At 44.6% G+C, this 13,511-nt stretch overlaps 1 protein-coding gene across 1 annotated transcript; it reads right to left on the reverse strand.

Moving 5' to 3' along the window:
- Positions 1-10,605: 10,605 nt before the first annotated feature.
- On the reverse strand, positions 10,606-11,873 carry LOC128298466 (hatching enzyme 1.2-like). Its single transcript, XM_053034216.1, has 2 exons — positions 11,549-11,873; positions 10,606-11,474 (listed from the first exon to the last, which is right to left on the reverse strand). Exons 1-2 carry the CDS (start codon positions 11,871-11,873, stop codon positions 10,606-10,608), a joined length of 1,194 nt encoding a protein of 397 aa, XP_052890176.1.
- Between the last annotated feature and the right edge of the window lie 1,638 nt (positions 11,874-13,511).

The following is a 13,511-nucleotide window of genomic DNA, read 5'->3' on the forward strand; positions in this document are numbered from 1 at the left end:
TAAAACGATACACCGTGCTACCATGCTACACAACCCATTCCCATTTCCTCGTCTGGACATTCGTAGCGTTGCCCTGTGAGCGAACATATTAGATTTGGCTTTAGCCGGGTGGGGGTTGGGGAATAGGAAGGATCCATCATAATGTTCCGGCTACGTTGGCTTCTGACGACGTTCGCTTTCGCCTTTCGGTGCAGAAGGCTCGCTGCGTCACAGCGAAATGACTCCTCTGACACTTGGCGAATGGATCGTGCGCGAAGCGCCAACACAACGATCGGCACAGAATAGTAGAATCGGACTGAGTTGTTGGTGGCGGGTGGAGAGCAAATACATCACGTACTATGGGAGAATGATGTATATTTTTTTTGATTGACTTCAGATATAGTATTATATAAATATCAACAAATTTTTAGTATTTATTTAGTATTGATCAAGGTATTAAAAAAAAATATACGAAAAAATCATCCAATTTACAGGGTTTTTGAGTTTAAAATTGAAAGCTACATCCATTTCCGGTATCTTGAAGCTAGATTTGTAGTGGAACATACAGAGATAAGAGTCAATTGAGAATATTACAAATTAATTTCGAAAATGAGAAACATTCAAGTTGTGATCTTTAGTTGAACTTGGAAATAATTCACTAATGACTCAAACATCACAAGAATTTTCATCAGGAAAGGGAAATGCATATTCTCGCTAGGGCCCAGAAAACTCGGAACTAAATTATACCAACAGCTCAGATAAGATGTTCCTCCGATTTTGTTTTACAAAACATTATTTCCTTAAGGCACATGTTCTATATTTACCCGTAAATACTTAACGATATAGCTGAAATTAGTCATTTAATAAAGTGTTAATTTAATAAAGAGTATTCAGCACGATGTACCTCTGCTCTTGTCTTATACCGTCAGAAGAAACTTTAATTTATTTCATTTAACAATACCTATAAATATAACATAAATTGTTAATATTATTTTTGACCACCATTTTGTAATAAATATTACCTGTGGTATTTATTTTACCAAAAGATCGGTTAGAAAACACAGCTTGCTACGAATGCCCGTCCCGGGAAATAAAACAAACCCCTTTTGTATACTCAATTTTATGCGCACAACGAACACAAAAAAATCCCACGAAACTTGAAAATCACATTTGCGCACATTCACATGTTGGCCTAAGCAAAAAAAAAAAAAAAAAAGAAACAGCCAAAAAGAAACAATAACAAAAAAAGTCAAGCAAAATCTCATGCATTCCTATTCAAATCCCCACGGCTGTTACCGTTCCTAGCGCGGCATTGCATTGACTATGGGAAGGAAATGCGTCTATTATCAGGGGATCAAACACGCCTGGCTGACACACGCGGATCGGTCTCGGGCTGGAAGTTTGTGAATAATTTATGTACTTTTATTAAATCTTCCTCAACTCAAATTTATGGTCGGTTTATTCAGCAAACCATCTCCATAAACCCTCTCTCACCCCCCCGTGCTGGGACTGATTGAAAACCAAAATAGCGCCACACTCACTCTAGGGATCGTAGTTTTCAGCCAGTGCTTTTTCTTCTTGTTTCGTTTCGTACACTTTAGACTAGAAGGTGAAAGAAAGATTGCTGCTACCAAAACGCCATACTACCGTTGGGGTACTGTCGTACTGTTTTCCAGTTAGTACGCCACACGCAAACAACGTGTGTTTTGAGCTTTGACTTTAGCTCATTGCCACGTTCCGTTGCCCGTGCCAGTAACTCGATGTGATGTGGGAGCATTTTTTGTTCTGCTGTTGCTGCTGCTGTCCCTCTTCGTCCTTTATCGTACGGCACTTTGCATGGACAGAAAATTCTCGAAACAAGCAAAACAATCTTGTGCTGCGAATTTGCAGCCCACCCCCACCCCGTTCGAAGTCCCTTCCATTGATTGTGTGGTTTCGGGCTGGTGTTCGTTTGCAGTGGCCTCCGGGGGAAAGATACTCGGTTTTTACGTTCTGCTTGCTAATGGATCTATTGTTGACGGTTCACTGTCATCAATGGACTGGTGGTGATTGCACATGCATTTTGTTTTCGGTGCGGCAAACAACGAACACAACGATCAAGCGGGAATCATCGCGTGCAGCGGGGAGACGCCAGGTGGTAAAAGTGACGAAAACGGGGGTTTCTCTCTTTGTTAACATAAAAGGATGCAGATTCCTCGTGTATTTTTTCTCCTCTAAGCATGCTAAGGATGATGATGAGACAGGTTTTGAAGTGTTCTAAAAAATTCGAACCCCTTGCTTGCACAAATATTGAAGAAGAGTGAAAAAAAACTAAATTCAAACGAAGAAACAAGAAGCGTTCACTGCAAGCTAACGGTGGGAGTATTTTTTTCCTCTTCGTTATGGCACAACCGTACGCGGACTGCCATTGCAGAAGCACTCAAATAGACGACGTAATCAAATCACACAATCGTCCTAGGGTCGTGCAGAATCAATCTTCTCCCGGGGAGTCGGTTTCGGTGCTTCCGGGCGATGATGTCAAAGACCGGATTTGAGGCTGATGGGAAATGGAAAATCGGATCTTAATAGAGTTTCCTTTTGGTTCGGCGTTTGACAGTAGGCGAGGCACGGCAGTCGCTTGGCTGACAATGGCCGGAAAATGCACGGATGAAAGAACTTTGGTGTGACAAATGCGTGGGAGAGAGAGGGACAGAAAAAAGGCAATGAAAGAGATTGTGAATAGTAAGAAGAGAATCTAAATGAACCGACACAAAAGCAACAAGCGAATCACCACTACGGTACAGGGTGGATCACATTATTTTGCAGAGGAATGAGAATTGAAAACGTATTTGCTGGGAATGTAGTAGTATGGAGAGGAAGAATAAAACTGGCAAAGTATTCTAATAAGACCGTATTTTCCATAGAATTGATCAAATTAGAAAGAAGTAGAAATATTTATATCAATACAATTTGCTCATAAATTATCAAAAGTTTACTAATGATGCTGGATGCATTGGATGATGGTAGAATGGTGACACACCTGATTAAAAGGAAGAAAATATAGGCTGATAGCCTGATTATCTAAACGATCGTCTAAGTGTTGGCCTTCTTAGAATTATATGAGCATTAAAAGTATGAACAAATTTCAACGATTTACCATACGAGTTCCTATCCAGCTAGTGAAGAACCCAATACTGTTTCCTAGCTTTAATAAAGTGCACATCCCAACTTTGACAGCTTTATCAGTAAACGCGCAATGGTGAGCAAAACGACAATTATAATGGCTCAGACACACGCTGAGAGCTCGAGCGAGACGAGAGATCGCTCAGCCCCGGAATTTGACAGTTACACGCTTCAAACGCCAAACGAAACGCTTAAGCAAAATGACGGTCGGCTGTTTGTTTATATTTTGAACACTGTAGGTTCTGGTTATCATCTTTATTTGTAGCGCACAAGCAAATATATTACGCGCACAGACGAAGAAGACCTCTTATCTTGCTTATCTATTCTGCCGGATACAGGTGCAAGCAGTCAGCTGATGATGACAGTTCAATCGTAGAAAATTTAGTTGTCAAATCTCTCACCTCGCTCGAGCTCTCAGCGTGTGTCTGAGCCATAAGGCAACTGCATGTGTAAAACGTGAGTGAAACAGTTTTACATAGTCGATCAGGTTTATGTCTTTTCCTATCTTAACAAAGACCAGCAGTAGATTAGCCTTGGCCACCCTGAAAACTCCAATAACCTTCGAGGTCAGAACGGAGTAACAGTTGCTGGTCATGGCCTCCTTAGTAAATAGTAATCTGTTTTGTTCCGGGTAGCGTTCGCTAAGGTTCTGGCTGAATCAAACCAACTTTACTAAATAACATAATTGAACTGTTACCCTTGCCCGTATGAACTCACAGAGCCACCCTGTGCTGAAGTGCAAGAATCAAACCAATCGATTACTACCAGTCTGACATATTTAAGTTTCCGTAAATATCACTTCACGCCCATCCCTTTGGCCCGGGTGGAACCGAAAACCTCCTTACTGTGCAAAAGAAATAAGCGATCTGTGCCAACTTCACACCCCTTTTTTGCTTTGATGCTGCCACGAACTGCGCGGAAGAGGCAGCGAATGTGGCTGGCTGTGGACAAAATGCAACGTACCCTGTGCTGACAGAGAGGGTGGCCATTGCATCCGGTTCATCAGTGTCGTTCCGCCACGATGACAATCAGAATCTATTAAATGGATCTCTTTTTTCGCACACTTTGAAGTGCTGGGGGCGAAGTTTGGTGAAACCAGTCAGGTATTGGGACATACAGCAAACCAACAGCAACAAAAAAAAATCCAAAGTTTCTTTATAGGGGCCAGAAACATGTGCTTAAGAATTCTCTTTTATCGTTTGCAGTTTAGTGATGGGCGAGTGTCGTTTTTTTTGTGTCGTCTTTCTTCACAACTTCTTCGCTAGATCTGTTTGCAACACTTAGTCTTTTGGTGACGGGGGACCGGTAAATGCTCGTACCATTCCCGAAAAGAATGGACAATTATTTCCTGTTTGGCCAAAAGATGCAATTACTCGTCCTTCCTTCGCGCATTACTGGCACGTCTTGAAGAAACATGAACGCAATTCACGGCCGGATTGTACTCGGCGTCAAGCAACCTCGTATGTATTCGTTGACTACAACTCGGAAGGCCCGAAACCGTCTTCCTGTACGCGTATTTTCTTTCCATCCACTGCCTCCATCACTTCATCTGAAATCTTGGCAGTGGGGGTTTCCTTTTCAAAGACTAGCCGGAAATGACACGACCTGGATGGGTAAAGAATTGCCAACACAGTGCCATCCGCAAGTCTGTCCTGCTGGATTTGGTCCATTTTCTGGATCCACTGGATGTGTCGGAAACTTTCATCTCAAACGGTAGTAGACGTTTGTCCACTTTCTGTTTTGTGTGCTTAATGTGCCTGTGCCTACTTTTCCCTGTCAGGGGACACAATCGGTTGGGAAGTGATTTTTATTTTCAATTTGCGCGAGTGAACCGGAAGTGGATTGAATCATGACTCCCCCAGGCGGGATGGCACAGTAATGACCAATGATTTTAGTAGCTGAGTGGTGACTCTTTATCCCCCCTCCCAGCAGTTCTAACCTTGTAGCGAAACACGAGTTCACAGGTCCCCGAGGATGTTTTCTTTGCTTACTTGCCGGACATAAGGGAGGTTGTGTTGCTATCGTTAGAGCGACAACAAGCACTGTGCTGTTACTGTGATGCTTGCCGTTCGGTTTGGGTGGCGAAGATAAGCAAAAACAAGACTAGCAACCCGTCGTATCTTGTGGCCCAGTGTGGTACGGAATGTTTTCGATGACTTTTCTGACACCGGTCGGAAAACAAAAGGTTGAGCAGTATCATGCACCGGCCCCGAACTGCATTCGAGATTACGAGCGAAGAGTGTAAACGAATCATAGACAATTTAAACAGAAAGTTCCGGAAGATGTTCTGCATGTCTGCATGGAGCTCGAGTGTAATTTTCACCCCCAGCAGCATCAACCCACGGTTCAAGTACAGTTTTCCTTCAACTTCCTGCAAATGGACGATCATATTCAACGCATCTCGTGCCCTTTATGATCGGAACCGAGCATCCCAACGATTAACATATTAAATCCAATTAAATGTCAGTTACTGATTGCGGGAACACTCGCCATGTGACACCAGGAAGTGGTTAAATTTCATCACACCACATGGTACGTCGGGCTGTCCCGGGAGCATCCGTGGGAAACCGATTTTCCAATGCTTGCCGGGCGAAGGTGATGATTTGAGAAGGGTCAAATTGAATTTATCCTCCCCAGGCTCACCATCTCTCCGAGTTCTTCGCCTCTTCGCAGGGGTTTGCAAAACCACTCGAACTGTACTAATGGCGCGGGTTAAAAGGGGTTCGTTAATTAAACTACTGATAGCGACACTGGCGCTGCCAGCATCAACCGAGAACCGACCGATAATCCCGGATTGAATTTCCGGCATTTTTCAGCCTCTTGCCGTTTATCAACTGTTACGATAAGGAGCTCACTGAAGCTGCCATGTGTTTCCAAGGTGGAAAGGGATATTTCATGTTAATTGTAACAGTATGCGCGTGTGTGTGGGTGGGTGAAGATGTGCGAAAGAAGAAAAGGATCGCACCCAAACCGGACGGGATGGTATGTGAACGGGTGGGTGTGCGGTAATGTGTGTTAAGAAGTTTTCGCTTTCGCAAATAGCAATTTCAAGAAATTTTGGCAACCGTGCAACGTTGAGCTTCGAGATAAATGGGGTATAAAAATGGTTGAAAGAAAACTAATTTCAACTTTTGCGAGCATCAGATTAAATAAAACATCGTGCGGTTGATCAACTTTTGCCATGTGCGCTTGTATCAAGTTGGCTGGCATTGGGAGGGTCGGTTTGGTGGGTCGAAACATGAAGGCAGGGATGGTTCAAGTTTGGTAAAGATTACATTTGCGTCGAAAAATTTCAATCAGCATCAGCATAATGGCCGCTCGGTCAGAATTATGCCACCGCAAGGTACGGGGATGGGGATGGGTAGCCCTGTACACCGGCGTCAAACGGCATGTGATTGACAAGTAAGTAAGGGAATGAGTGACGGGCAGAGCCACAATTCTCTGTTTTCCACCTTGGGGGCTAGTTCGTACCGGACGCGTACAGCAGTATCGGACCAATCCGGGTTCGACCCAGGGCCTGCAAATGGCAGCAATGGGCACAGTGGGGATTTCAGTGTGGATTTGTGATTCATGTGGAAATTGAATTTGACGATTGAAGAAAAACGACAGTCGGCTAGTACAATGATGTGTTTGTGGTTGGACCCGGAAATGGGCCTGACATGGTTGAGGCTGAGGTGTGACCGATTGTGGATGGAATCCTAGCTACCGGACGTATGTGTATGTGTGTGATGTGTACACCACACGTCACCAATCACCGAAGGATGGACGTTTGGTTACTGCTGTGGTCTGTGAATGTGGATTCTCGCTACAATGCGCTCATTATAACAACGGTAAATGCGTAAACTGTTGCATATTTAAACCGATTTTAAAATTACAGCAAGAGCAGCGATAATAACCTCATTCATCATTTTATATATCTTGTTTGAATGACCAATATTACGGGTAATTTGGGTCACTTTTGGAACAGATTTATCGAAAGAATATCTTCCTTGAGAAGATCGAATAAACGGCATCTGAAACTGTTGGTAATTTAAAGCATATTAAGCATATTTATTAGCTCCAATTACAAAGTGAATTTATAAAAACGTTGTGTAACGAATGTTTAAAACGTTTTTCTGTCAAGTTTTTGTGCACAATTTGAACAGAAGAAGGGCTCAAAATAAAAATATGCGACAAATACATTGTGCACCAATCGCCAACATCACGTTCATTGTCTAAATGACTGGTTGCAGGAATTGGACAAACGATACGAAATAAGAATAGTGAAGATCGTCGATCAACAACAATCCGAGAGGAGGCAATGATTGTCAGAATCGGTTAAAGGAATCCATTAATATCGTCAGTTTATGTGAGGGAAAATCGAAAGTTAAATGTCCATGAACAATGGCCTGAGTCCTCCAAATCGCTAACGATCGAGCGCCTTCATCTGTAAAATTCATTATCCCGGCCATCTCGGGGGACACGTTAACGCCATCACTCTCACCATCTCAATTTGGGCCTACCACGCCTCCTCTGTCCATGTGGACCACCCAAAGGACTTTACGGGCTGGGTCGTCCGGTGTCATTCTCATGACTTGACCAGCCCACTGCAGCTTGGCGAGTCTAATCCGCCATACGACAGTAAGTTCGCCGTACAGTTCAGTTATTGTGGTGGCTCCTCCACTGTCCTGTCCACACATACGGGGTCGGAAGTCTACTCAGACTGTAGAATGACCGGATGGCAGCCAGCACTCTAGCGCGTATTTCAACATCAATGTTATTTTCGGTGCTTTTGACCCAAGATAGGAGAAATTTTAGACGACTTCGAAAGTGCGCTCACCACCTCACCATCTCAAGAGGTCTAGGTTAGCCATTTCTGAATTTCTTTGACTTTACTTACATGTAAGCGGATAGTAATTTCCGTTGCGTTGGTCGAGATGGGATGTTGGACCGGTCCTGTCGTGCGATATCAGTTATAAATTACTGAAGAAAAACGAACCAAATTTGCGATGTCTCACATTTCTTGCACTGAAGGATTAATTATCCAGATTTTTTCACATTTATTGGCCCAAATCGTATAACTTGATTCTCTCTTACCCATGTTTTCAGTTTATCTTCGACTTCAATTGCTGTATTCACTGTATCCATGCTGTTTGCAGTATCCAGCTGCACTTGTTTTGTCCGACACTGTGCTCTCCACTCCACCATATTGAATGCTCGATTGCAAACAAAACCCGAAAGAAATATTCTTCAAAGAGTTAATTTTCCTTCCATTCATAATGACACCGTACACGACATTCTAATTCTATCCGTTTGATATTCTGCCATCGGCACATTTTTCCCTCCTCAAAGGAATATAATATAATCGTGAACCGAGGCAGGTCCGCAAACACAGTGATGGCCACCGAACCGAAAGGGTATACACACACACACACATATCCAAATCTCGAAACCTCGTGTGACCTTTGCAAACAGTACGCGCAAACGGAAGGTGGCCAATGGACGACGTACGACGATGACGGGATGGCTAGAGTGTACACGCCTTTGAAGATCCGGCACCGGAATATGTATATTCAATTTCAACAGCATCTATTTCAATAACTGGGTAAACAATCTACAGCCCTCCTGTCCGTGGCCCACAAGTCGCTCATCTTTCACTCACCTCCGAGCTATAGAACAGCACCGTTTGCTGTTTGAATCCTGGAAGGTTTAGCTGCATGTCCTGGTTTGCTATACTTTGCTGAAGAATGTGTTTGTGTGCGAAAGGGAACAGCTTGGAATCGCGGTTACGTCTGTGTGTGTGTGGACCTGTGGTTTGATGCGTGTTAGTCGAGTGTTTGCGTTTGTTATTACCACTGTAAACAGGGATTAGTAAAGGACGCACAGGACGCACACAGTCTCTAGAAACGTTCCACAACTCCACGTAGCAGCAGGAAGTAGTTTGGTTTGGTAGCTCCGTCGGTTCCTTAGCGTGCCAGCTAGGGGAGAACGGGTATTTCAAGAAATGACAGGAAAGGCACACACGTACAGACGGTTAGTTGAGCGAAGAAACGTCTAAACGCTTGCATATGCCACCGGAGTGTCAAACCGGCAACGGTTGCATCTCAAGCAAGAAGAAAGCGCTGCCTGCTGCATAAACCACGGATGTTAATATGTGGTTTTAACAAAGACGGCTTAATTTTGGCTGTTCAGTTCTCGCCCTCAAACGGGAAACTGTAACACAATCTCGTTCATTATTGTGTAATATTGAATATGTATATATTCGAACAATTGGTTCATTTGTTTCGAAGAAGCATGGCATGCTGCGGGTGCTATGATAAAGTTATCTTATTAGTCACAAAACCCTTTAAGCACACGTGCTATGTGGTGGTGGATACGTTTGCTTTCATCTTTTTTGCCATCAGTGTTGCTTTGATTTTTTTTTCTCAAACGATTATCTCTAGAACAAACTTACTGACAAGTGCAATCGGCTGTGCACGTTTGACCCGGATTCGGATTGACTTTTGCACTTCTTGCGCATATGGTTAGTGTATGCAAATGTTTACCCGTACGATGCACCATGCTCACCGTGCAAGTTGGCAGGGCCTTCAGAAACATGTGCCGGGGATTACCCTTGCCAACTAGCGTGTTTTTCCAGATGAAGTTTGTTTGGTCCGACATGTTGCACACAAGGGGTATTTTTTCCTTTTGCACTCAATATTAATGTTCGTGAGTTTAAAACTGATTTTTTCAAACGATTGCATGACTCTGAATCACTTACCTGTCTGTGAATGGAGATCAAAAGATTAATGAATCACCAAAGATTCGTGGAGCTGTAAAGATTCAGGGATTTCGAATCATGATGAATCTTTAGATATTCAAAAATCTTCAGTACTTCATGCATCTTCGGATATTTGAGGTTCTTGAGATACTCATGAATGTTTGAGAAATCGTCTATTCATTCCAATGACACTGAAGACCTCAATGACTCTTATCGAAAGATTCAGTAGGCATCGATTGGTCAACATTATGATCTGTGCTGAAACATCCTTGGTTTGGTGTAACATAAATACGATTTGTTAGTTTGTAATGTTTTTGCGAACTAAATACTCAATTATTGTTAGTCTGCGATCTTTAATGTTTTGTAATGAATTGCAAATTTCAAGAAATGGTTTTTTTTTTTTAAATTTCCCTTCTATTTATTCATCTCACCAAATGTTGTTTTCAAATAGACACATCTTCAACACAACCAGTGTCATTGTTACAACACAGCGATGATGGCGTTAGCGTTGCAGGTTCCCGTATTGACACAACTGAATCGTTCAAGTGCGTCAAAAAACACAGCTGTAAGACAATCGTGCCAATGGATGTATCGAGCTGCGGCCACGGGTTTTCGTTTTCGTTCTGTTATTTCTACGACTTTATTTGCAATTCGATGTATGGATGTTGCTTACTGTTTATTACGAAGGGAAAAACGAATGTTGCCGGTTAATCCACGCTGGATCTTCATCCAAAGTTGAACAGATTGAGCAGTGGAAACGAGCGGAGCAACTCAAGGAACCGAATCAATGGCGCCTGAATGAGCGTTGTAAATATGCCGGTACGGTCTGGGAAAAGGGTTGGGAGTGTCCGCACCGTGGTGCTGGTGACTGGGGCCCTAGTGGTAGTAGTCACGGGTTTAGTAGTCGTGGTCGTCGTAGTCGTGCTGGTAGTAGTGGTTTTGGGCTTCGTTGTGCTGGTAGTAGTCGTCTTGGGCTTCGCAGTGCTGGTAGTAGTCGTTGTGGGCTTCGCAGTGCTGGTAGTAGTGGGATTCGCAGTGCTAGTAGTAGTACCGTTGCAGTACATGTAATTGATATCGATAATGTCCGAGGGCGATAGCCCATTATCATTGCCAAAGTCGCCGGTCCAGGGTTTGAGATTGTTCATGACCGCCTTTGCCCGGCTAGCAGCTGCCGCATACTTGGAGTAGTGCATAACGCTACCGTAATCGTACGGTCGGCCAAACAGAACCACCTCGTAGGGGGCCTTCTTAGCGTAGTTATCTTGGAAGAATGTGTCCGACTGGTACTCTGGCGCCAGTGCGGTACGATCGATGGACACGTACTCATCGCGATCCGGGCGCGTAAACTCGTGATAGAAACCGGTCGCGTGCATCAACTCGTGCACCACCGTACCGATGTCCACACACTCGGGGCTCTGCAGGTTAACCTGGTTCTCGCTGTTGCGTGTGCTGCGGCCCACGTACGACCAGCAGCCAGAATCGCCGTTACCGATCGTCAGGTAGATGGCTTCGGACGAGCGTGCCACGAACCGGACGCACGTAACGGCAGCGATGTGAGCCATACCCTGTTGAATGGTCGACTGCTCAGCAGCAGCTACATAACGGAAAAAGGTTCATATCAACGATCAACACCCGTTCGTCCGTCACGCTTAACAGTGGTTTACTTACTGAATGTGCCGGTAATAACGTACGGTATCACCGCATTTGGCCAGCGGGCATTCGGGAAGACGGAAGTTGCAACACCGTTCCTTTGACGCGGCGCCCGCTCCATGATGTCGCCCTCCTTATAGAAGCCCAACCCCATCTCCCAGGCCTTGGGCGGTCTGTATACCTTGCCGCCCGGTTTGGCCGCAACACGGCCGGCTGCCCGGGATTCACGCAACTTTCGGCCCACCTCCAGGCTGGGCACCATGCGACTTTCGGCCCATTCGAGCCAACTGCAGGCAAGCAGCAGTGTGCCGATGGCTAACAAACTTCCTTTACCGCAAGCCATAGCACGAGCGACGGCTTCCCGTTCGTCTGTATCGGGTTTCCATCGATCGTGCCCCATTATTATACCGTTCGATTGCACAATTGCAACGATTGTGGCAGCATCAGCTGGGTGTGTGTTTTGGGAAAATAAGTGAAACATACTTATCTCACCATGGGAGAATAAAAAAATAACTTTCTTCCCATCTTCAATCCCAATCATTGTTCAATGAATTGGAATTATTTTGCACGTTTCTCGCGCTGTTTGAAGAGAACGTTTGACTAGAAGCAAAATTTATTTGTTCAAGTACAAAACATAAATAAAACGCTCGTTCGCATTTGTCAGTGCGAAGCAGAAGCCAATGCAAGAAGATCGCGGTGTGAAGTTCATTGCTCGGAATGTATAAAATGCTGATGGCGTTGGAAATTAACAACAAAAATGGACTGCAATGAAGCAAGCATCGAGGAACGAGGTTAGTAGATTAGTATTTAAAACATTTCTGTATATTACGTAAAATGTTACTACGTAGGCGTGAAGGAAGTGTTTTCTTTTATAAACATGGCCTATTCACACTTATGTATCTGTTACTGAACCATACCGAACTGTCCGACTTCATCTTTGACCGAATGGAATTAGTTGACAAATGGACCGGATTAAACCACCCTCTCGAAGGTTTGTCGGATGTCAAACGGACCGAGTGGGCGGCTAAATGCATTCTGATTGTCCCTCCGGGTAGTGGGTAACGTATCATAAGCATCGCTCCCTTACTGCATCGTTCGATTGTCATTCCCGGGCCAGATTGGGCCAAGTTTTGGCAGACACAGATAAGTAAATCATACCACGATATAGGAAGGAGCTGTGGCTACCCTCGGGTGATATCATTACGTGAGTAAGACGAACCAAAAGAATGGTTTTATGCAGCGACACACGTCAAATTTGGCAGATGCTGATCCCTATAAAGTTGGTAGCTCCATGGACCATGGGACACGCGGGGTTGGTCGATGAAGAGCTCTTATTCACTTCCGTTCACCAAACACCAAAACCACACAGTACGAGTGTCCTGGGCGACAGCATACCGGGGCTTCTTCACGTATGCACTGTGTGCTCGAATGTCCAATGACCGCACCGCACCGCATCGCATGCACTGAAAATGCCTTCTTTGTGGGGATCCGCATCTTTGTGTCAACTGTCATTGCTCGATTGACAGGAGCGACTCGAGTGGGAGAGGATGCGAGGCGATCAAAACGGGAAAGGAAACGATTGCAGGGCCAGATTTCGAAGTCAAGACACATACCAGCGTTACGAGGGGACAATGGTTTGGAGCGAAGCTTTTACCCCATTTGAGGGTGGGTCTGTGTGTGTGTGTATTTGTTTATGTGCGAGTGTGCACTCCACACCGGTTCGAGTGTGCCACACGTTCGTGAATGGATGAATGACTGCAGATGAAATATGTATAATCAAATCAGAGCGAATTTTCCAGATTGTCTATTATGACGATCGTACGAGGTAGTCGATGTGCCCGAGGTGACGCTTCTATCGAACTGTCCCCTCTACACTTGTGGCCGGCTTGTGGCTTTCACGTGCGATGCGTTCAAACCCTGCAAAGCGAAAGGGTGCCGGGTGTCGTGTGCGTGTGTGTTTACCGGTTGTTTGTCTGGTTGT

This window comes from Anopheles moucheti, chromosome 2 (assembly GCF_943734755.1).
Source record: "Anopheles moucheti chromosome 2, idAnoMoucSN_F20_07, whole genome shotgun sequence".
In the NCBI taxonomy this organism is placed as follows: Eukaryota; Metazoa; Arthropoda; class Insecta; order Diptera; family Culicidae; genus Anopheles; species Anopheles moucheti.